Below are 24,457 nucleotides of genomic sequence, written 5' to 3'. Positions count from 1 at the left end.
TCCTTCTGTTTGAAACACTGTGCCTTCCTCTATCCCAACAACTCTTAAGTTTGGTCTTTTAATGCTATCCCATATTTGTTGAATGTTCTGCTCATAATTTCTTACCATTTTCACTGTGTATCTACATTCTTTTCAAGAGTATATATTTTGTGTTCATTTTCTGAGGTCCAATCTTCCAAGTGGTCTAATCTGTTGGTGATGCTTTCAATTTAGTTTATTTTTTCTTTCATTTCAAGAATTTCCATTTGTTTTTTTTTTTCTTAGAACCTCTATCTTCTTACAGAAGTAATCTTTTGCTTCTTGTATTTGTTTATGTAGCTCTTTGTTGAAATGATCTTTTGCTGCCTGTATTTGCTTTCTAATATCACCCTTTTATTCACAAATATTTTAATTATGTACAACTTGAACTCCTTCTCTGTAATTTCTTCTGCTGTGCCAGCCATGGATTCTAATAATATGGTATCTTTATTTGTTTGGGGCATTTTCCTTCCTTGCCTTTTCATGTTGCTCGTGTGTCTTCCCTTCTAGAACTGTGGATCTGAGGCATTACCACTTTTTACCCTATAGGCTAATAGTGCCCCTGTAGGGTTCCAATACCTCTCCTTTGAGGGAAAAAACAATATTAGCAGATCCCAATATAAACAATATACAACCTAAAAAGAAATAGTTGGTAAGACATTTACAGTTTGGTCACAATGTACAGAAATGGTGAATTCAATTATTATCTACAATATAATCAATAGGTTTGTAAAAGGGTTTACAGTTTCTGACAGTGGACAAAGAACTGGGGGTGAGGTGTAGGATGATATGCTGAGGAAGTAGGAGATGAGGATATAGAGTTATTATATCTTAGAAAGTTTGAAAGAGAAATATAAAGAGAAGGTTAATAGCAGTAGAATACAGAGGAAGTAATTTTGGGTAGACAAGTAAGCAGGAAGACAGTAGAGTACATAAAATAAACACACATATATATTAAGAAAAAATTTAAAAATGTTAAAATAGTAAAAATTGGAGAAAAAAGAACATACAACACATGTATAATATACTATTCAGATGTCACAATCCTCAAAATCCTAATTTATGCAAAGTACTTGGTTTCACATATGTTGGGGATGTGATGGCAGGAGAATAGAGAGGGAGAAGAAAAAAAATCTCAAAGGAAGAAATAAAGACTGCTTTGGTTGGAAATCAGTATCTTTCCTGCTTCCCTTCTCATCCAATAGGTGGGGTCATCTGTTGTTAGCTAGTATCTCTGCCCTAAGGATGGTGAAGGTAACCAGGGTGTCACTGTGCTGGATTAGTCACTGCTGGGGAGAGGGGGGAGTTAGAAACTGGGTACCTAGCCAGCTGGAGTTTCAAACTGGGAGTTGCCCCCACTAAAGATAATGTTGAAGGTGACCCAACATGGAGGCAGCTGCTTTCAGCAATGGGGTGTCTATTTGAGTGGGGGAATCAGGAGATGGCTTTGGACATGGGTGATGTGCTCAAAGTCAGCTCTATGGCAATGTAGTGTGGAGTTGTCGACTATCTTGAGAGCCTGTGTGAAGTTTCAAGGTGCAGGTATGCTACCATACACAGGGGACTATCTCTGTTGCTACAGAGTCTCAAGATGGAGGTGACTGGAGGAGCCCCTATGGGGGTCCACATGGGAGTGGTGGCTGGAGTTCTTGCACATGGGTAGTTGCTGGTGTCCTGTGTGGAGCAGCATCTGAGATTTCTGCTTGGGTGGGTGGCAGAAAGTTCTGCTTGGGTGCTGATGCTGATGGTCCTGCTCAGGCACCTGGTAGTCCTGTGTGGGTGAGTAGCTGGGAGACCTACTCTGACACTCAGGCCTAGAGTTGTTCATGGGCACGGTGGCTGTGATTTCTGTGCAGGAGCACGAATATGACTTGCAGAGAAGCAGTATTCTCTCTACTTGAGTCCCAGGTCATGGTGCAACACAGAATGCTCCCTCCCTCTGGCCTGACATCTTGCATCTTCCCACAAAGTTTTAATAGCTACTCTAATTTCGTTACTTGATATTGATCTGTTTAAGTTTTCTCTGTCTTCATAGTTCAATTTGGGTATGTCATATGTCTCTGGAAATTTGTCAACATCTTAAAATTTTTCTAGTTTATTGAAATACAAATTTTCAAAATAGTTTCTAGTGATCCTCTTGATTTCAGTGGTGTTTGTGATATTTCCTTTTTCATCACAAATTTTGTTCATTTGCATCTTCCTTTATTTTTGTTAGTTTGGCTAAGAGTTTATCAATCTTGTTTATACTTTCAAAACCCAACTCTTTGTTTTATTGATACTTTGTATTTTTTACATTCTCATTTTTCTTGATTTTAGCTCTGATTTAATAATTTCCTGTCTTGTACTGATTGTAGTTGTAGTTTTTATCTTTTCTTTTTTTCCCTGTAGGGTCTTAAGGTATAACATTGGGTTATTTATTTGGTATCTTTCTGTTTTACATATGGACTCAGTGCTTTAACCTTTCTTCTCAGAACTGCCTTCTGATTGTCCCAGAGATTTTGATATGTTGTATCACTATTATGGTTTTTTTCCTAAGAATTTTTAAATTTCTTCCTTGATTTCTTCTGCTATCTATTCTATTCACTATTCAAAAGCATATTTTTTAAGCTCCAGGTGGAGCTTAAAAAATCTTTCAAATCTTGTCAATGATTTGAAACTTAATTCCATCATGATGTAAAATGATGTAAGAAATTATCTCTACTTTTTTGTATTTTCTAAGATTTGTTTTGTGAGCTAAAATATCTATTTTAGAAAATGTTTCATATGCTGCTGAGAAGAAAGTGAATTTAGTCATTGATGGATGAAATATTCTATATCCATCTATTAAATCCATTTGATTAATAGTATTTTTTAGCTATAAAAAAATCTTAGTTTATATCTGAATGATTTATCTAGTGGTGAGAGATGTGTTGAAATCACCCAGTATTACTGTAATGTGGTCTGTTTGATTCTTAATATTGAGAAGGGTTTGTTTTATGAATGTAGATGAACCATAATTTAGGGAATAAATATTTTAAATCATTATATTTTGTTGTTGAATAATTCCCTTAACCAGTATGAAGTGATCTTCTTTGTCTCTTCTGTTAATTTTGGCTTGAAGTCGAGGTGGTTTTAAGATGATGGAATAGAGAAGGTTACTTTCCTGGCTTCTCCATGGCATGAAACCAAGAAAGCAGACAGGCAGCTTCTCAGCAAGGTGAGTGAACAAAAAAGCTTTACTGGAATTTAAAACTGGACATTCAAAGCAGATCAGAGACTCAGAAGGTTAGAGATAATAAAATAAGAAAAAAATTTCCAGCATTGCAGCTGAAGTTCACTTTGTCTGATATGAGAATATCTACCCATTTCAGCTACAATTTGCATGGTATATCTTTTCCCATCCTTTCACCTTCAGTCTGTGGATGTCTTTGTATTTCTTGCAAATAGCATACTGTTGGGGTATTTACTTAATCCAATCTGCCAATCTATGTCTTTTGGTTGAAGAGTTTTGTCTATTTATATTCAACTTATTATAGAGATGATTTTTATTTCCTGTCACTTTGATTTATTTGTAATGTTTATTTTCTAATGTTTAAGCCAGACTTCATTTTCCTTTAATTCATTCTTCTACTGCAATTCATCCCTATGCTGGTTTTCAGTTTTATTTTTCATTTCTTCCAAATAAAATATTTTATTGAGTATGTTTTGTAGTGCAGGCTGATGATTATGAATTCTTGTAGTTTCTGCATATAATTAAAGATTGTTATTTCATCTTCAATTCTGAATAATTTTGCTGGATATAGTAATTTTGTTGGTACCCTTTTTCTTTCAAAGCTTGGTGTATGTTATTCCAAGCCTCCTGTATTTTAGGGTTTTGGTTGAGAATTCAGTTGAAATTTGAATTGGTTTACCTCTAATTGTGACCTGCCACTTTCCCTTGCAGCTTTTAAAATTTTATCCTTACTTTGAATATTAGGAATTTTCATTTTAATGTGTCTTGGAGATCTTTTTTGATCCTGCCTATGTGGAATTCTATGTGCTTCCTGTATTTAAATTTCCATGTCTTTCATAAGACATTTTTCCATGTCTTTCATAAGAAATTTTTATAATATTATTTTATTAAAAACATTGTGCATTCTTTTTCTTTGTATTTCAGAACCTTCATGTACCCTAGTAATTCTTAAATTTGGTCTTGCGATGTTATCCCAGATTTTTTGAATATTCTTAACATCTTTTCTTTCTTTTTTTTTCCCTTTCTTTCACTATTTTCCCCTATTGGTGCATTATAGTTGTATATATGAGGGGATTTGTTGCTACATATTTGTACATGCACACAATCTAACAATCTAATTTGGTCAATATCAATCCCCAGCATTTCCCCACTCCTTCCATATCTCTCATTCATTGACCCCTTTTCTCTAATGATCTCCCTGTGATTTTTAGGAGATCCAAGCAACTTGCTTTCCTTCTTCCTCACTAGCCTCCACATGATCGAAAACACACAATCCTTAACCTTCTGAAATTAATTTATTTTGCTTAACATAATGGTCTCTAGTTCAACCATTTTTCTGCAAATGTCATAATTTGTTTCTTTATGACTGAATAAAACTCCATTGTGTGTATATATATATATATATATATATATACACACACCATATATTCATTTTCCTGAGTTGTTAATGATATTGAGCATTTTTTCATGTATTTGTTGGCCATTTGTGTTTCTTCTTTTTAGATGTGTCTGTTTAGCTCATTTGCCCACTTATTAATTGGGTTATTTGATTTTTTGGTGTAAGGCTTTTGAGCTCTTTATATGTTCTAGAAATTAATCCACTCTCCAAAGAGCAGCTACCAAAGGTTTTCTCCCATTCTGTGGATTCTCTCTTCACATTCCTAATTGTTTCCTTTGCTCTGCAGAAGCTTTTTAATTCAATGCTGTCCCATTTATTAACTCTTGGCATTATTTCCTGAGTTGTAGGGGTCCTATTGAGAATATCATTGCCTGTGCCTGAGCTGGAGTGTTGACCATATGTTTTCTTCTAGTAGTTGCATAGTTTCTAGTCTAATTGTGAGGTGTTTGATCCATTTTGAATTGATTTTTGCACAGAGTGAGAGATAAAGTTCTAGTTTCATTCTTCTACATATGGATAACCAGCTGTCCCAGCACCATTTGTTAAAAAGGCTATATTTTCTCTAATGTATGTTTTTGGTACCTTTGTCAAGGATCAAAAGACTTATCTGTGTGAGTTTGTCTTTGTTTTCTAATCTTTACCATTGGTCTATATGTCTGTTTTTATGACAGTTCCATGCAGCTTTTATTACTATAGCTCTGTAGTATAGTTCGAAGTCAGGTATTATGAAGCCTCCAGCATTGCTTTTTTGGCTTAAAATTACTTTGGCTATTTTTGGTCTTTATTATTCCAAATAAATTTTAGGACTATTTTTTTCTAGTTCTGTAAAAAATGTCATTGGTATTTTGATAGGGATGCACTAATTATGTATATTGCTTTTGATAGTATGGCCATTTTAAGAGTATTAATTCGGCCTAACCATGATCATGTGAGGTCTTTCCATCTTGAGGTATTCCTCAATGTCTTTCTTCAATGTTCTTTTGTTTTCTAGTTTTCATTGTAGAGGTCTTTCACCTCCTTGATTAGATTTATTCTTAGGTTTATTTTTTGTTTGTTTGTTTTTGAGGCCATTGTGAATAGAATTGCTTTCCTAATTTCTTTCTCAGCAGATTGTTTTTGGTATATAAGAAAGCTACTGATGTTTGCATGTTGATTTTATAACCTGTTACTTTGCCAAATTTATTAGCTTTAGCAGTCTTTGGTGGATTTTTTTGTTTTGTTTTGTTTTATCTTCTTGGTATTGGATCATATCATTTGCACACAGTGATAATTTGACTTCTTCCTTTCCTATTTTTGTCCCTTTCATTTTCTTCTCTTGCTTAATTTCTCTGGCTAGAATTTATCACAGTCTGCTTTTCTGATTTCAGGGTTTTCTCTACTAAATCTGTCCATTGTGTTCCTCTGTGTTTTCCCTTCCTCTGTGCTGACCAGCACTGCTACGGCTGCAGCCAAAAATGGCTTGGCTTCAATATAGTCTTTCTTTGTTTAATATACCCAACTTTCTGAGTCTCCAAAACTCTGGCTGTCCAATATTAAGCTTTAGTGAAATTCCTCTTTCACTCACCTCCCAAAAAAGCAGTACTACTGCTGCTTGAATCCAGACTCACAGAGCAACTAGGAATAAAGACTTTCTCTAGCCTGCTAGCTTGAATCCAAGTTTAACATCTTTTCTTTATGATCAACTTCATTTTCAAGATTATATATTTTGTCCTCAATGCCTGAAAAATCTATCTTCAAAGTGGTCTAATCTATTGGTGATGCTTTCCATTGAAATTTTAATTTGGTTTGCTCAGTCTTTCATTTTCAGAATTTCTGTTTGGTTGTTTTTCAGAATCTCCATCTCTTTATTGAAATGATATTTTATTTCCCACATTTTCTAATTTCCAGAGTATCTTTTTCATAATCATTTTTTTCCAAAGCCTAAACATGATTGCTACTCACTGGCATTCTCTTCCTTACACTTAGAATATTATTTTGCTATTTCCTTTTCATTTGCCACCTCCTTTTGTGACTACTCTCTCTTCCATACCAACCATTCCTTATTTGCATATCCTGCTTTTTTATGTTACACTTTATTATGTAGTTAAAATATTATTTATTTATGTGTTTAAATTTTAACAAGGGTTTATCTCCTTGCAAGAATATAAACTAAATGTGGTCATCTCTTTATCAGGAAAGGGTTTTCTGAATTTAATTCACTGTTATGTTCTATTGTTTTCTCCATATACTGGAATACCATCAATAATCAATACTTTTTTCGTTTTCTTTATGCTTTAGTTCCAAAACATTATATTCAGCAGCACTTCCTTCTCAATCCTACTAAGAAGCCAATTTTTAGTTTTTTATTGAAGACATTGGTTAGAATATCTTCTCACTTATTTAGAAGTTATAATATTATTTATAGTGTCATAATGGCCTGTAAGAAATCTTGGAAATTTCCAACAGAGCTTCCCAGAGATGGATATTATTATGAAGGGTAATTAGTCCCATAAATGGCAGATATTCACATACAAGCTAAATAATCACATGATAAGTATAAAGAGTTCAAATTTAATATGGATAGCTTGATTAGAAGGCTTTGAAAATTTTCTTCTGTCTTAAGAGATATTATGGCTCCTTAGATATAAGAGACAAGTCCTAATTAATGCAATCCACACTGGGTGATCAGTTGAATGTCTTTCATATTACAAATTGATGTATATGTAAAACAACCCTTACTACATAAATTTTAACATGTTTAATTTTGTTTTCTTTTATCTTTTATCATAAATATAGGGATAAATTTTTTGAAAAATAATTTAAATTCTAAACTAGTTAGGCTAGATATTGGAAATATACTAAAGTTAGTATTCTTCTAGCATGTAACACAAGGGTAGCGTATAAATAAAAATTAATATGTACAAGTTATGGCTTATTTCACTATGGAATTTAAAATATTTCAACATAAATTTTTAATTAATACTTTATACCTAACTTTTTATAGTTCATAAAACACTTAGAATAATATATTAACGTTAAGAAAACATATTTTTATGTTTTTATTATCTTAAAGTAACTTACCCTGGTGCGTAATTGCATATAAAAAGTGCTGCATGTCTAATATTTTGAATTCTTCTACATGGAGTAACAGCACAACCAACTTTGTAAGAGTTATCCCAAACAATCTACAATGAAATTTTTAAAGAAAACATAATTCTAAACATTAATATTTTATCTTCTAAACAATAATATATTCCATTAACACATAATCGATAACCAAGAAATTCAAGGATTATGAAGTATTTTAATTTAGACACAGTTAAAAGTTATTGTGAATGTAGGACAGCATTTCCAAAACTACATTAAGAGACACATTTTAACAGGTTCTACTAATAGTGTATTAGGAGAAGCAGTTTGACCACCCTGATCCAGAATATTACTTCAGAGCCAAAGGAATCCATACATGATAAGTTAATTTTCAACCCATTTGAATTTGAAAGTTCTAGGTCACTGGCAGAGAAAAAGGAGAGAAAACTTTATGCAAAAATGGAAATTGTGAATAAAAAGGAGAAAAAGAGAGACAATAAGATTACAAAAGGGAAACCAAAGAGATAAAAAGAGTAGAGTAGTTGACTGAAATTAGCATTTCTCTCTCCTTTTGTTGAGGAAATTACATTATAAGATACAAAGTGTGGTGCCAGCAATAGCAAGACTGTGGAACCAACCTAGATGCCCTTCAATAGACAAATGGATAAAAAAAATGTGGCATTTATACACAATGGAGTATTACTCTGCATTAAGAAATGACAAAATCATAGAATTTGGAGGGAAATGGATGGCATTAGAGCAGATTATGCTAAGTGAAGCTAGCCAATCCCTTAAAAACAAATGCCAAATGTCTTCTTTGATATAAGGAGAGTAACTAAGAACAGAGTAGGGAAGAAGAGCATGAGAAGAAGATTAACATTAAACAGGGATGAGAGGTGGGAGGGAAAGGGAGAGAGAAGGGAAATTGCATGTAAATGGAAGGAGACCCTCAGGGGTATACAAAATTATATACAAGAGGAAGTGAGGGGAAAGGAGGGAAAATATAAGGGGGAGAAATGAATTACAGTAGAGGGGGTAGAGAGAGAAGAGGGGAGGGGAGGGGGGAGGGGGGGATAGTAGAGGATAGGAAAGGCAGCAGAATACAACAGACTCCAGAATGGCAATATGTAAATCAATGGTTGTGCAACTGAAGTGATTCTGCAATCTGTATATGGGGTAAAAATGGGAGCTCATATCCCACTTGAATCAAAGTGTGAAATATGATATATCAAGAACTATGTAATGTTTTGAACAACCTACAATAAAAATTAATTAAAAAAAATATATAAAAAAAAAAGAATAAATAAAGAAAGATAAAAAAAAAAAAAAAAGTGTGGTGCCAGGTGTGGTGTTGCATGCTTCTCCTAATCCCAGTAGCTTGAAAGGCTGAGGCAGGAGGACCATGAGTTTAAAGACAGCCTTAGCTACTTGGGGAGGTCCTAAGAGACTCAGCAAGATGGTGTCTCTAAATAAATATATATATAAAAAAAAAGGGTTGGGGATGTGGCTCAATGGTTAAGTGCTCCTGGGTTCAATCCCGAGTACCAAAAGAGGATACACAATGTGGACTTTTCATTCAGAAAAAATAAAGATTTTGCATTTGAGTAAAAAAGATGGGAATAATGAAAGATTCCAAAAATTCTCTGTACAACTCTAATATTTCTAATACCTGGAGTAAAGAAAAAGTACTCATTTTGTTTTGTTAACCTCTGCAAAAGAGGAACCATTTCCATTTTAATTTTTTATTTATCTCTAATCTTAGTGAGATATATATATTTGTTGATGGACCTTTATTTCATTTATTTATTTATATGTGGTACTGAGGATTGAACCCAGTGCCTCACACAGGCTAGGAAAGTGCTATATCACTAAGCCACAACCCCAGCCCATCTAATCTTAGTACTTTTAAAAGTTTGTTTCTTAGAGAAATTATTCATTAAAAGAACAGAATTCTTCATTAAAAGAACAGAAAATAGGACCACGTGTGGTGGCACATTGTAATCCCAATGGCTCAGGAGGTTGAGACAGGAGGATCATAAATTCAAAGCCAGACTCAGCAAAAAAAGAGGTGCTAAGCAATTCAGTGAGACCTTGTCTCTAAATAAAACACAAAATAGGGGATGTGGCTCAGTGGTTGAGTGCTCCTGAGTTAAATCCTCAGTACCAAAAAAACCCCCAAAACAAACAAACAAAAAAGCCCAGAAAATATACTGTAAGAATTGAAATGGAGTCAAGCAGGCCAAATTCAGGACAAAAGAATTTCTAGGAACTGGCATTAAGAAGCAGAAAATACGGAGTATAGTAGCAGGTCAGGGAGTAGATTTGATTAGTTTACTGAAGGTATTAAAGACATTAATGGGTCTAACTTTGATATGAGTAAGACAATGTAGAACAACTATAACTTTCTAGAAGAAGAAGGGGCTAACAGAAAAGAGTTAATCAAGGGGCTGGGGTTGTAGCTCGGTGGCAGAGAGCTTGCCTTGCATGCTTGAAGCACTGGGTTCGATCCCTGGAACCGCATAAAAATAAAAACAAATAAAATAAAGGTATTGTGTCCATCTACAACTAAAAAGAAAAAATTGAAATAAAAAAAAAGTTCATCAAAAAAATTTTGGAGAATGATTCATTTGATGGAAGAGAAAGATGAGATCAATGTGAATAAATTCCAAAGTTTTGAGCTTTATATAAATCATGACACCAGGAAATACTGACTGAAAAATAACCATGTTTTAAATAAACTTGGGAGTTCAATATCTTCTTAATTTCTGATACAAATATTTATTGAAGATCTAAATAATGTCATATTTTTATGTTCACAATATGGTGAATGAGAAACAAGTTCTCCACCCTCAGTGTATTATCAGACATATACTTAGATGATTATTAAACAATGTGGTATGTGAAATAATGAATAAATAAAAATTGGTTCAATATTCTTGAAGTATAAAGTATGAGGATGGATTTTTGGATATTAGTAAAATAATATTATTAATTTCCATTGAATACTACTATATTACTGCTTTAATCAGTCAGCTATAATATAATATATATACTGATATGTGCAAAACATATCATCTTTTGTTTTTATTCTCAATGATTTGTAAATAGTTTTTATTTACTAGATTCTTACTTCCTTTTCCAGTGTGTACTATTTTAGAAAATTGCCTTTTATCTTTGGGTATCAAGGTTAGGTTTATTATATTTTTAAAAAATGTCCCTTTTTTGTGGTATTGGGGATGAAACACCAGGCTTCATGCATGTTGGGAAAGCATTCTACCACTGAGCTACACCCTGGCGCTCAAAGAATATTTTGATTGTATGATTTACATATGTATGGGACTATGGACATTTGAAGATAGGACTTAATAGAATTTGAATTTTATTAGAAGTAATAATTTTACCATTTGTGTTTACTTATAAATTTAAAACATAAAACTAGTTAGTAAAGCAATTAAGAAGTCTACTGAATTAATAGCAATATAAAAATTAGATACCTGCATATAATTAGAACAGTTTTTAGAGCAAGTTCCATTTTCAAAATTAAAATATTTCTTCTCTGCATACCAACTTTTGATAGCAACAGTTGCAGTAAATTCATTCTCAGGGCCAACCCACATATTTTCACCAATACCATTAAATGTAGGATGGGCCATATGTATTTCTTCTAAATGAATATTAGGCTTAAACACACACTTTTTCCCCCAGGCTCTAGCAGTTCGTGATAAAGCTACATCCCAAGTCTGTAAGGAGAAAACAAAACAAAACAAAACAACAACAACAACAAACACACACACACACACAAAAAGCAGAGAAAACAGAACAATAATAAATAGGGATTTTTGTGCTCTTGATTATTTTCCAGGAATTCTCTAGTTTAAGAATTCTAATTTTGTACTTAGGAGTTTTGTTTGCGTAATTTCTATGAGGAAATATTTTTTTTTTTTTATAATTGTAAGTGAAATGATTATATCCTTGGACAAAGGACCATTCATATATTTGTAACTGAAGTAGTGGAATGATAGACAGTGCAAATTATAACATTCTTAAGTATAGTCTGTTTAGAACATATATTTTAATCCCATGTTTTTTGTACTTAGTAACACAACAATTTTAAATAGAATTCATCTAATAACTATTTATTGGGCCTTCATTATATACCAAATATTGTGCTATCAGCATTAAAATGAGAAGTCAGCATAAATTTTGTATTCAAGTTGCTTATTGTTAGGATAACACACACATATGTGTATATAGATAAAATGTTTATACACATACATAAAAATTTTAATGCATGTGTTAATTTTATAAAAAAGATACATAAACACTTTTATGCAAGTCCAGAAATGTCACAAGATACCACATGATGTTGCTCCCTTACCATTTGTAAATATACAGAGATGTATGCTTTTATCATTTAACAAATAACTAGGTTTGTTCTTTACTTAACAACAATAAAAACATACTATGAAAATCAACAGAATAATCATTACATCAAAATACTAAGTATGTATGTTACAGTAAACATTTCTGAAAAACATTAAGATAGCTTTAGGTTTCTTAGTTAATTTCACAGATTGTACATAAATTCATTAGAGAAAATAAACAAATCAGCCCTTTAGAATATTTCTTTACTACTTCCCTCCACAAAGGTAACCACTGTTCAAAAGACTACCTATTCACACATTTCTCTCTGTATGTACACACATATACACATGCATTCAAATGTGTTTGGTTGTTTTAAATGGGCATTTTGTTATTGGTTTTTCTTTGTACTATTGTGATTACAAATTATGGTTGTTTCCCAAAGGCCATATGCTAAATACTTGGTCCCCATCTGATGGCACTATTGAGAGGTAGTGGAAACCTGAGGAGGTGGGACCTACTTCAAGGAATTAGGTCACTGTGATGTGTCTTTGAAGGGTATATTTTGTCCCTGGCTCCTGGATATCTTTCTGTTTTCTGGTTGCCATGAGGTAAACAGCTTTACTTCACCACACCCTCTGTGCCTTGTGTTCTACCTGACACAGGTCTATAGCAACAGAATCCGTTGAACATGGACTGATACCTCTGAAATTAAGAGCCCAAATAAACCTTTCCTCTGTTTTTTTTCCTCTGGTATTTTGTCACAGTATTAGAAGTTGACTAACTCAAAAAACTGATGAAAAGTGTAATTGTTACCAAAAGCTCAGTCCTTGTCCCTGATGCCAATTCAATAACAAGAACATGGTTTCAAGAAAAAGGAAAAAGAAGGTTATTACTTTGCTAGCAAAGGAGTTGTAATTCATTTGTTAATTTGGGAGATAGTCATTTCTGAGGTCTTCTGAATTACTTCATTCCCGTGGTGGGTTTGTGGCTAATGGATAGATAACTCTGCTTAGAATGGGGAAGAAAGGCAATCCTGTTTCCCAAGAATGGGGAGCAGGAAAGATTAGGAGAAACAGGGAGAGAGGAAGAGAAATAAATAGTTCTTTTTAAAAAAATAATTCACAGTTGCAGAGCATCAATGGCTATATTCAAAGCATAAAGTGGACCATGGTTACAGGATCACTGATATGACTATACCTGACCATATGTGGTCATAAGCCTTTAGAACTGTTTCTGGGAGAAGTTTGGAAATGTTTTGAGAGACAGCCCAGGGAAAGCTTAGATTGCTGTAAGCAGAGCTCTATGGGCAGTTATGATTACACCTCAAAGACCAGAATGCTGATAGAAATGCAGACAGTAAAGACTATGCCCATGAGGTTTCAGACGAGACTAAGGGCTCTTTTGGGAATTGGACTAGAGGCCACATTCGATTCTGGCAAAGAATTTGCCTACATTTCTCCAGATTCTGAGACTATGTGAAATTGACTATAAAGATGAAAGATAATTAATTTGACAGAGGAAATTTCCAGCATAGCATTCAGGCTCTAGTATGAGTATTGCTGACTAATTTATATAGATTAGTAGCAAGAATCAGCAGTAAAAACCAGGGCAAAAGATGTGAAAACACTGTACAAAATTGGGGCCAAAGAAGATGTGGTTGCTGAAGAGATTAGTGCTAATTAAAGGAAACCAAATACTTTATACAGGGACAATAGAAAAAGGCCTGGAGGTTATCTGTGAAATTGGTCAACCTCCCTCACAGGCTCAAGCGATCAAAGCTATAACTTGTTTGAAATGCTTTGAGAAGAGAGCACCAGGACAACCGGCTTAGAAATCATTTTACCATGCTCATCTATGCAGGCACTCAGCTATGCAGGCTGCTGCAGCCATGGTTCAAGTAGAGCCAGATACTGTTTGAGTTAGCTGTAGACTTTGGCACATCCATATGATGCTGGTTTTGTAGGTATCCAGTGTGAAAGAGTTGTGGGGTCACAGAGAATTCCAATTAGATTTTAAAAGAAGGCCTGGGAGGCTGGGCAGTGTGGCAGGGTTAGAATCCCTATGGGTAGTGTCTGAGAGTGTGATACATGAAGTTGTAAGAGCAAAGTCAAAGCTATAATGGAGAACCCTGGAAGTTGGAGATGCCAAAAACATGGGATGTCTGCTAAGGAAGGTTGTAGGCAATGAGTAGAGCCAGCCCCAAGATAGTGGCCATGTGGACAATAACTGGCAGGCAAGGCTATAGGGGAGGGACTGGCCCAAGCTCTTTGGAGCTTGTACCATACTAACATATGTCCCGGATGCTGAACATGGAATTGCAGGGTTTAATATTTGCCTGGTGGGATTTCAGTCTTGCTTTGCTCCAATACCTCCTTGGAATGAGGTCACTGTGATGTGTCTTTGTAGGGTATATTTTGTCCCTGGCTCCTGGATATCTTTCTGTTTTCTGGTTGCCAATTTTTCCTATTCCTCCCTTTTGGAATGGGAATTTATGTTCTGTCCACCATATTACATTGAAAGTATGTAATTTTCTTTTTTCTTTTACAGGGGCTCACAGCTAAGAGATTTTCTAGAATCAGGAAATCTAGGATTTGGTCTTTTGAGTCATGTTGGAACTACTGAATTTTTGGAGATGGACTGAAGGCAATTTGCATTATGAGATGGACATGAAACCTTGAGGTCCAGGGTTGGAATGACAGGGCTTGAATCTAAAATGTCTACTAGAGACCATGTGTGAAAGGCTTGGTCCCTCAGCTGATGGTGGTATTGGGAGGTGGTGAAAACTTTAAAAGGTGAGGCCTAGTTTGAGGAATGAGGGTGTGCCCCTGAAATATATATTTTGTCCCGGGGCCCTAGCAGTCTCTCTGATTCCCAACCACCATGAGGAAAACAACTCTGCACTGCTGTGTGCTCCCTACCATCATACTCTGCCTCACCCACAGCAATGGGATCAAATAACTAGAGACTAAATCCTCTAAAATTGTGAGCCAAAATAAATATTTTTTCCTTTGTTTTTCTCAGCTTTTTAGTCACAATAATGAAAAGCTAATACATCATTCCATATACAATACTATTGGTTTACAACTAATACTTATCATAGAGAAATTATTCCCAGGATCGGAGGGGCAGCCTGCCCTGGGCTGACCCAGAGGCTATTCAGCTCATCAACTTAGACTGGGATCTTAGATCTGTGCATTTGGATCTGAGTCCAACATAGAAATCTAGCAGATACCAACTGCAAGATCTAAACTGAGCCTAGAAAATCAGGAGAATCTCTGGCACAAAGAATTTCTGGCATGGAGACCATTTTGCCTGGGATAATACAGGACAGAGAGAGTGGAGAAAGCTCACCCTTCCCCAATCCCTTGAACTTGGCAGTACCCAGGACCAGTGGCAGGTGGCAGATAGAGGATCTGAACTGGTGGAGTGGATAAACTCAGAGCTCAGAGGCAGTCCTTGAGAAGCCAAAAAGAGCAGTATTCCCTAACAACAGAACCAGCAAAGGACTGACTGCTCTTTCCAATGAGTGGAACCCTGGGGAGAGGAGTAGGGTACACTCCTAGAAGTACATTGATTCATTTACAGCCCATAACTCTCCACACAATATAACACTTGGACCAATACTAGACCTAATCCCTTCCCCAGGGAGCTTTGCTTCCAGAAAGTCAGCTAATAGAACCCAGCGGTAACTATACCCTGGAGGTGAAGTTGAAAGCATCTTCTACAGGTCCCCACACCATCCTGCTGAGAAAGGAAGCTGAAAAAGAGAAAAATGTTTTGGCACAGACAGCAAGCATACACTCTCATTGACTATTTTGCTGTTTGTTTGTTTGATTGTTTGAATTTGTACTGATTGATACATGTTGGACATTTATACATTTGTACATATACATGTTTGTTTCTGCTTCCTCATTTCTAGCATATCTTGAAGGTAGTCATTTTTCCTTTCTCTGTTTTTTGAGGGTTGGGGTTTTATATTAGTATATTTTGGATTGATTTTTGTGTTGTCTATTTCACAACTCTGTTTCCCTTTATTTCTATTTCTCTCTTTTCTCTTGCTAACAACCAAACTCTATTGCTCTTTCACTCTTCCTTTAATTCTTTTACTTCTATTTTTCTTCTCCCCCCTCATAAAAATACATACCTTATGTCGCCTCTGTATTTGCCCTATTCACCTGTTGAATCTACAAACCCTTTTCTACCCCCCATCTTTTCTTCTTTCCTCTTAAAGAACTCTAACTCCTCCTAACACTAATTGGTTTTAAAAAGGCCAGACCCCATAACTAATGCTTTAGAAACAATAAATACAATAGTAGTCATAGAAAACACCTATTGTTTGATTTTATGCCAGATATAATTCATGATTACTTACTGGTTTTACTATAAATTGCTGAGCCTACCATAGCTCTCTCTGGTGTCAATTAACTTTGTAAGTGTTAAATAGGAATTTAGTACTTAATTTGATGTAATCTACTGTATTCATAGTTGGGTGCAATTATTTGGCTCCCCCTTAATCATGAGGCACAGGAAACTGACAGGATCACCAAAAGCACATAGAAAACAAGCCCTGCTGCTTCAGATCCATTTGGATAGAAGGGTAGACACACACACACACACACACAAATATATATATATATATGAAAAAGCAGGAAAAACCAACCCAAACAAACCAGAATGACTCAATAGCAGACTCCACTGACACCACAGTGAAGGAAATATCAGAGTAGAAATTTACAAAGCTTATAGCTAAACTAATCTATGAGATAAAATATACTGTAAGGAGTGAAATCAGAGACAAGATACAAGAATTGAAAGATCACTTCAATAAGGAAATAGAAATTCTGAAGAAAAATCAAATGGAAATTCTCAAAATGAAGGAATCAATAAACCAAACTAAAACTTCAATGGAAAGCATCACCAATAGAATAGACCATCTAGAATACATAGTTTAAAGCAACGAAGACAAAGTACATAATCTTTAAAATAAAGTCAATCATGGAGAAAGGATGTTAAGAGACCATGAATAGGATTTTCAAAAAATATGGGATATTATTAAAAGACCAAACCTAAGATTCAGAGGGGTAGTTGAAGGCTCAGAGCTACAAACCAAAGGAATGCACAATCTTTTCAATAAAGTAGTAACAGAAAATTTCCCAAATCTTAAGAAGGAAATGGAAAATCAAATATAGCAAACATACAGGACTCCAAATATACAAAATTACAACAGAGGCACTCCTAAGTAAATTATTATGAAAATGCCAAACAAACAAAATAAGAATAGAAATTTAAAAGCTGCTAGAGGAAAAACAACTGGTCACATTTAGAGATAACCCAATCTGAATCTCAGCTGATTTTTCAACTCAGATCCTAAAAGCTAGGGAATCTTGGGATAATATATACCAAGCTTTGAAAGAAAATGGATGCCAACCAAGAAAACTATATGCAGAAAAATTAAGCTTCATATTTTAATATGAGGTAAAAACCTTCCATGATAAACAAAAGTTAAAAGAATCCACAACTAGAAAGCCAGAACTATAAAACATACTCAGTAAAATATTACATGAAGACGAAATGAAGAATACAAATAAAAAATAGGAGAGGGTGAAACTAAACTAGAATAATAGTGTATCAAAGGAGAATATAACTCAACTAAAAAACTAAAAATAAATAAAAATGACAGGAAATAAAATCATCTTAATAGTAACACTCAATGTTAATTGACTCAACTTATCGATCAAAGAACACAGATTCTTTGATTGGATTAAAAAAGACCCAGCAATATGCTATCTCCAAGAGGCTCACCTCATAGGCAAAGATATCCATAGACTGAAGGTAAAAGGAGAGGGGGAAAAACAACAACAACTATCATTCACATGGATCTCATAAACAAGCATAGGTTTCTATTCTCATATTTGATAAAGTGGACTTCAAACCAAAGTTAATCAGAAGAGATATAGAAGGACATTTCATACCTCTTAAGGGATTCATAAAACAGAAAGAAATAATAATCATAAATATCTATGCCTCAAACAATGGAGCAACTATGTACATCAAACAAACCTTTCTCAATATCAAGATTCAAACACACCACAACACAATAATTCTGAGTGACTTTAACATAACTCTCTCTTATGTCAAAGATATATCATTCAAACAAAAACAAAATAAAGAAGCTACAGAACTAAAATTACAATTAGTAACTTAGACTTAACAGACATATATAGAATATTTCATCCATCAGTGACTGAATTCATTTTCTTATAAGCTGCACATTGAACATTTTCCAAAATGGATAATATTTTAGGACACAAAGCAACTCTTATCAAATAAAAAAAGAGATAATACCTTGCATCCTATCAGATCAAAATGTAATGAAATTAGAAATCAATGATAAGAGAAAATAAAAATTACTCTAATACCTGGAGACTAAATAATTCACTACTGAATGATGAATGTATAACAGAAGAAAACAAAAATGAAGTAAAAATTATACTTAGAGGTAATGAGAATAATGACATAACATATCAAAATCTCTGGGACACTATAAAGGCAGTTCTAAGAGGAAAGTTCATAGCATTCAGCTCATACATTAAGAGAATGAAAAGATACCAAATAAATAATCTAACATTACATCTCAAAGCCCTAGAAAAAGAAAACAAACCAACACCAAACCAAATCAGCAGAAGACAGGAAAATAAGAGCTGAAATCAATGAAATCAAGATTTTAAAAAAGACAATTCAAAAAATAAACGAATCAAAAAGTTGGTTCTTTGAAAAAAAACAACACGAAATTGACAAATCCTTAGCTAACCTAACCAAGAGAAAGAGAAAAAAAACGCAGATTATTAAAATCCAATGAATTACTAAAATCCATTTTCAGTCCATGAAAACCTTGAAGACATTGATAAATTTCTAGAGACATATAACCTACCCAGATTGAACCAGGAAGATATAGAAAATTTAAACAGGTTAATTTTATGAGGGTTTACATCAAGTCATCAAGCAAGAGCCTGCCAACAAGGTGGATTCTCAGAAAATTTCTACTAAATCTTTAAAGAATAAATAATTCCAATACTCCTCAAATTATTCCATGAACTAGAACAAACTTCCAAAGCCAATTCTACAAAGCCAATATCACCCTGAAATCCAAAACCAGACAAAGACACATCAAGCAAAGAAAACTCCAGACCAATATCCTTGATAAACACAAATGCAAAAATTCTCCATAAAATACTAGCAAATTGCATACAAAAACACACTAAAATGATAGTGCACCATGATCAAGTAGGTTTCATCCCAAAGATGCAAAATAGGTTCAACATAAAGAAATCAATAAATGTATTTCACCACATCAATAGATTTAAAAGACAAGAATCACATGATAATCTCAATAGATGCAGAAAAAGCATTTGACAAAATTCAGCATCCATTCATGGTCCAAACACTAGAAAAAAGAAATAAAAAGACTATATTTCAACATTGTAAAAACTACATATGATGAACCAAATGCCAACTCATTCTAAATGGAGAAAAACTGAAAGCATTCCCTCGAAATACTGGAACAAAACAGGAATGCCCATCTCCACCAGTTCTATTCAACATAGTGCTAGAATCTTCAGCCAGATCAAGTAAGCAAAAGAATGAAATAAAAGAAATACAATTAAGAAAAAGGAGCTCAAACAAGATCTGTTTGCCCACAACAGATCCTATATATAGAAGACCACCCCCCGAAAAAAAAAACTCCACCAAAAAAAAAAAAACTTTTAGAATTCATAAATGAATTCAACAAAGCAGCAGGATATAAAATTAAACTTTATTAATCAATTGTGTTCCTACATACCAATGATGAATCAGCTGAATGAGAAATCAGGAAAACCATCCCATTCACAGTAGCTTCAAAGAAAAACAAAACACTTGGGAGTCAATTTAAGAAAAAAGGTGAAAGACCTCTACAATAAAAAATACAGAACACTAAAGAAAGAAATTGAGGAAGACCTTAGAAGATGAAAAGACCTCCCATGTTCTTGGATAGGCAGAATTAATATTGTCAAAATGGGTATACTACCACAAGTGCTATGCAGATTCAATGCAATTCCCAACAAAATTCAAATGATGTTCTTCGTGGAAATAGAAAATTGCTCCTGATATTTGGAAAACTAAGAGGCCCAGAACAGCCAAAGCGATCCTTAATGGAAAATAAAAAAAGAAGAAGCAGCAGCAGCAGCAGGAGGAGGAGGCATCACAATATTTCATAAATATTTAGTATTTAGTATAATACTAAAATTATACTATAAAATAATACTAAAATTATACTAAAAAAGCATTGTATGGGCACCAAAACAGACATGGAGACAAATGTAGCAGAATATAAAACACAGAAATAAACCCACAAAAATACAGTTACCTCATACCAGACAAAAGTGTCAATACATATATTGGAGAAAAGATAGCCTCTTCAACAAATGGCACTGGGAGAACTGGAAATGTAAACCCTCAAATAACTAAAATCAGAAGTGAAAGGGAGGACAATACTATTGATCTTAATAAATAAAAAGTATTATAAGACCACTCGTGCTATTAACATATGTAGGTCAATTAAATGAATGACCTAGATGAAGTTGACAGATTCTTAGAAACATACATCAAGACTAAATCATGAAGAAATACAAAATCTAATGAATTCATAATTTGTAAAGAGATTAAATCTGTAATTCAAATCTGCCAATAAAGGAAGTCCTTCAGCTAGATGGCTTCATTGGTGAATTATACCAAAGACTTAAAGATGACTTAACACTAACAGAGGAAGCACTTCTTAATTCTATGAGTACAGCATTATCCTGATACCAAAGTCAAAGATACTAAAACAAAATAAAACTAAAGATGAATATCTTTTGAGAATATTAATGTAAAAGTCCCCAATAAAACTTTAAAAATGAGTTCAACAGCATATCATTTGTCTGTGTGTGTGTGTGTGTGTGTGTGTGTGTGTGTATAGTGATTTGTTTCTGGATCCTATATTCTATTCCATTAGTCTGGGAGATTCTGTGTAAATAGACCTTTCTCCAAAGAAGAAGAACAAGTAGCCAAAAGCACATGAAAAGATGCACAAAGTCATTAATCATGAAATCATAATGAGCTATCATTTCATACCCATTAGACATTTATTATCCAAAAAACACCTGAAAATAACAAGACTTGACAAAGATATGAAGAAACTAGGATCCTTGTGCATTCCCAGTAAGAACAAAAGTTGGGCAGCCACTATGGAAAACAAAATGCTAGTTCTTTGAAAAAAGAAAAAAAACAACATGAAATTACCAAATGATACAGCAATTCTAGTCTGAGTGCATACCTAGAAGAGAAGCAGCGACTAGAGCAAATATTTGTTAACATTCACAGTAACATTAAGCAAAATAGCCAAAGGGTGGAAGCAACCCAAGAGTCCCTTTGGCATCAACAGCATGGACATAGAAAAGCAATATAAAGAATTTAAGTGTAATAAAAAATTTTAATATTGGGAAGGAGGTTAATAACATAGGTGAATTCTTGGGGAAAAAGAGACCCTTAATAGATGAAGACTGGATCTATGAGCATGACCAGTCGTGCTTATTTCTTTAGTTGTATGGACAAAACCTCCAGCATATACTTGTAACAGATCAAGTAGAACAAAAACACAAACAGTTTAAATGTAACCAGGTTCAAAATGAAAATAGTGTGCCCCAAAGTGATTTATGACTAGACTCCTTAACCCTCCTCCCAAAACATAATGAACCCCAAATATCAAATGTCTGTCATGGCATTTGTTTTCAAAGGAGGTTTCCTGAGAACCTGCACATTTCTTCCCAGGAAAATCATATACATAATCAGAGAATTCAATCCTGCAGTTGTCACTTGTCTTTTCTCTAAAAGGTAAGGGGTACCTACACCCTGCCTTTGGGGTGTGTATACCTTTGATGCACTTAAATAAATCTTTGTGCCTTGATTTGAAGGCATCCTGATATTCTTTCCAGCGATAAAAGTCAAGAATCCAATCAGGGTGATTTGGGGTTTCATTTTCCTCTTTGGAGAGCCTACTTCTGACCCATGTCTGGTGACAGTGATACTGATTAACTTTGGAATTTGTAAAATGGGGTATATATTTTAAAATGCTAAGAATAACTAGTAAGAGAATAAAAAATAAAACATCTGATCTCCTAACATATTACAGAAAACTTCTAAATAGAACATACTATTATGATAGAATACAGTATTTATACTAATTATTTATTTCCTAAAAATAGTTGGGAAACATACACCAACTTTTAGAAGAAACAGGAAAAAATTTAGGGTGGGGTCTTAAGCTATAACCAAAATACTATTTTTGTAAAAATGTTCATATGTTAAATTACGGATTGTGAATTCCAGGTTTATTATTCTTTAAACTACTTTTTTATATTTGAAATATCTAACTTAATTTTTAGAGATATAAAAACCTATGAAAAGTCGAATTAAAAAGTATTGTGAATTTATTAATTTTCAGGAGGAAGGATAATTCCAATTTTAAAAGGAACAGAAGTGATCCCAAATGGATAGAAAATATGTAGTTAAAATACTAAAATATCTCCAAAGTCTATGATTGAATTAAAAAGATAAAAATCTGACTTGGACAAAACTATCTTCAGCAAAATGGAACTACCTATAATTTGATGAGAAAATGCTGGCAATATAAAAGTTAAAGAAAATAAACAAGAAAAAACTAAAATATGTCTAATCCATATCGTACTTTAAAAATTTACATTAAAACTAAGTATCATTTTCTGATGAATTCAGCAAATGATTGAAAATGCCAGTGACCATATGGAAAACAACACTTCTATATAGCTGGTATTTGCTTATAGGCTGTTTGTCACAGTTTTTAGAAGAGCAATTGCTATGTAACAAATGTTTAAAAATCAAATGCTTTTATTTATCCCATCTCTATTTTTTTTTTTTTGGGCCAGGAACTATTCCTGAAGGAAGAAAATATGTATATGGAGGTAGTACCTGTAATATAATTTATACTGTAAATTATAAACTCCTGATTGTCTAGTAAGAGGACAGTCTTTTACTTGTTGGATTTTGTGGTCATTTTTTAATGACCATCATGAAATTCTCCTAGCAAGGAGAGAATAGTTGATGAGGTATTAAATGAAAATAGAAAGTAAAAAAAAAAGGTGGAGAGAGACGAAACTGGGAGAGAGGTAGCAGGGCAGCTAAGGAATGCTGACTAGTGGGAAGAGACTGATACTCCCTTGGGAGCAAAACGTGGAGAGTACACTCAGTAATGAAGACAAACACTATTTTTTTAAAGTCGGAATTAATGTGAAAAACATCCACGATTAAAAAAAAAATCAAAATTTTAAATAAAAACAGACTAACCTTGCAATTGCACTGCCCTAAGAGTGCTTTACTTGCTTCTCTATAGTTCAGTTCCAAGGATCCTTGTCTTTGTTTAAAATTTTGATATTTTCTTGATTATAAGTCAATAATGTTTGATTGACTTTTTAATTAAAAAAAGAAAACTACTACATTAAAGTATCTTCTTGAAGTGGTGCCCTCTTAAAATATGCACCTCAGGTGAGTGCCACACTTGCCTTAGACTCGGTCCTATGCAAAATCCTCCTAATAACATGTCTTAGAGGGCCGTTGATTTTACACATTATCTTTGAAACCTAAGGTGTAAGTGTGGTTCTCAGGAATCCAAAGCCTCAGGGCAGTGGCCCAGACTTCCGGAGGCGGAGGGGTGCGTGGTGACTAGAGCGCCGGGAGGTTGGGAAACCGCCCAGGAGTCTCACCATGAAGCGCAGGTTAGACCCTCTGGGGTAAACGTTGCCCCGGAGGTCATTGTGGAGAGTCACGTACTCATTGATGAAGTCTACGTCCTCTTCGTGCGGCAAAAAGTACGCGTTCAAACCGGATCCCAAGAGGAGAAGCCACAGTTCGCAGAGCCACAGCTTCAAAACGCCCCCTAGCGCCAGGGGGAAAGACTGATCGCACCACCCGAAGGCTAAGGGCCTGGTGGCCTCCATATTTCATCCGACGCAGATAGGACAGTGCGCAGGCGCCAGCCCGCCCCTGTGACCTGCCAATCTACCGGGCTGCGCAAGCAAGTCTTATCTTCCAGAAAGCTGGAGAGCAGAATCTGGAAGAGCATTAAGGAGGAAAAAGGAGGTGGGCAGGGACAGGAAAGCCAGAGCCTTGTGACAGACAAAGCTTAAAATACATGTCTGCGAACTAATCGAAGGGATACTTGAGTGAAATGATTTGAGGCTTTTCACAAGGCAGTGTAGCAAATTATTTATTATCCCGAGTTGATTTCTGACCCAGAATGATGTGTCATCTTTCATTGACCAATTACCGGTTGATATGGTAAATGCCAG

At 34.4% G+C, this 24,457-nt stretch overlaps 1 protein-coding gene across 1 annotated transcript in view; it reads right to left on the bottom strand.

Moving 5' to 3' along the window:
• Glipr1l2 (GLIPR1 like 2) overlaps positions 1-24,106 on the bottom strand; it is a 67,244-nt gene extending 43,138 nt beyond the window's left edge. The window contains exons 1-3 of the mRNA XM_076855410.1: positions 23,873-24,106; positions 11,189-11,434; positions 7,689-7,792 (exon numbers count right to left, since the gene is read on the bottom strand). Coding sequence (XP_076711525.1) covers positions 7,689-7,792; positions 11,189-11,434; positions 23,873-24,106 — 584 coding nt within the window. The remainder of the gene's footprint in view (positions 1-7,688; positions 7,793-11,188; positions 11,435-23,872) is intronic.
• Between the last annotated feature and the right edge of the window lie 351 nt (positions 24,107-24,457).

This window comes from Callospermophilus lateralis, chromosome 4 (assembly GCF_048772815.1).
Source record: "Callospermophilus lateralis isolate mCalLat2 chromosome 4, mCalLat2.hap1, whole genome shotgun sequence".
Lineage (NCBI taxonomy): Eukaryota > Metazoa > Chordata > Mammalia > Rodentia > Sciuridae > Callospermophilus > Callospermophilus lateralis.
The sequence above is the reverse complement of the archived record's forward strand: the minus strand, read 5'-3'. Positions and strand labels throughout refer to the sequence as shown.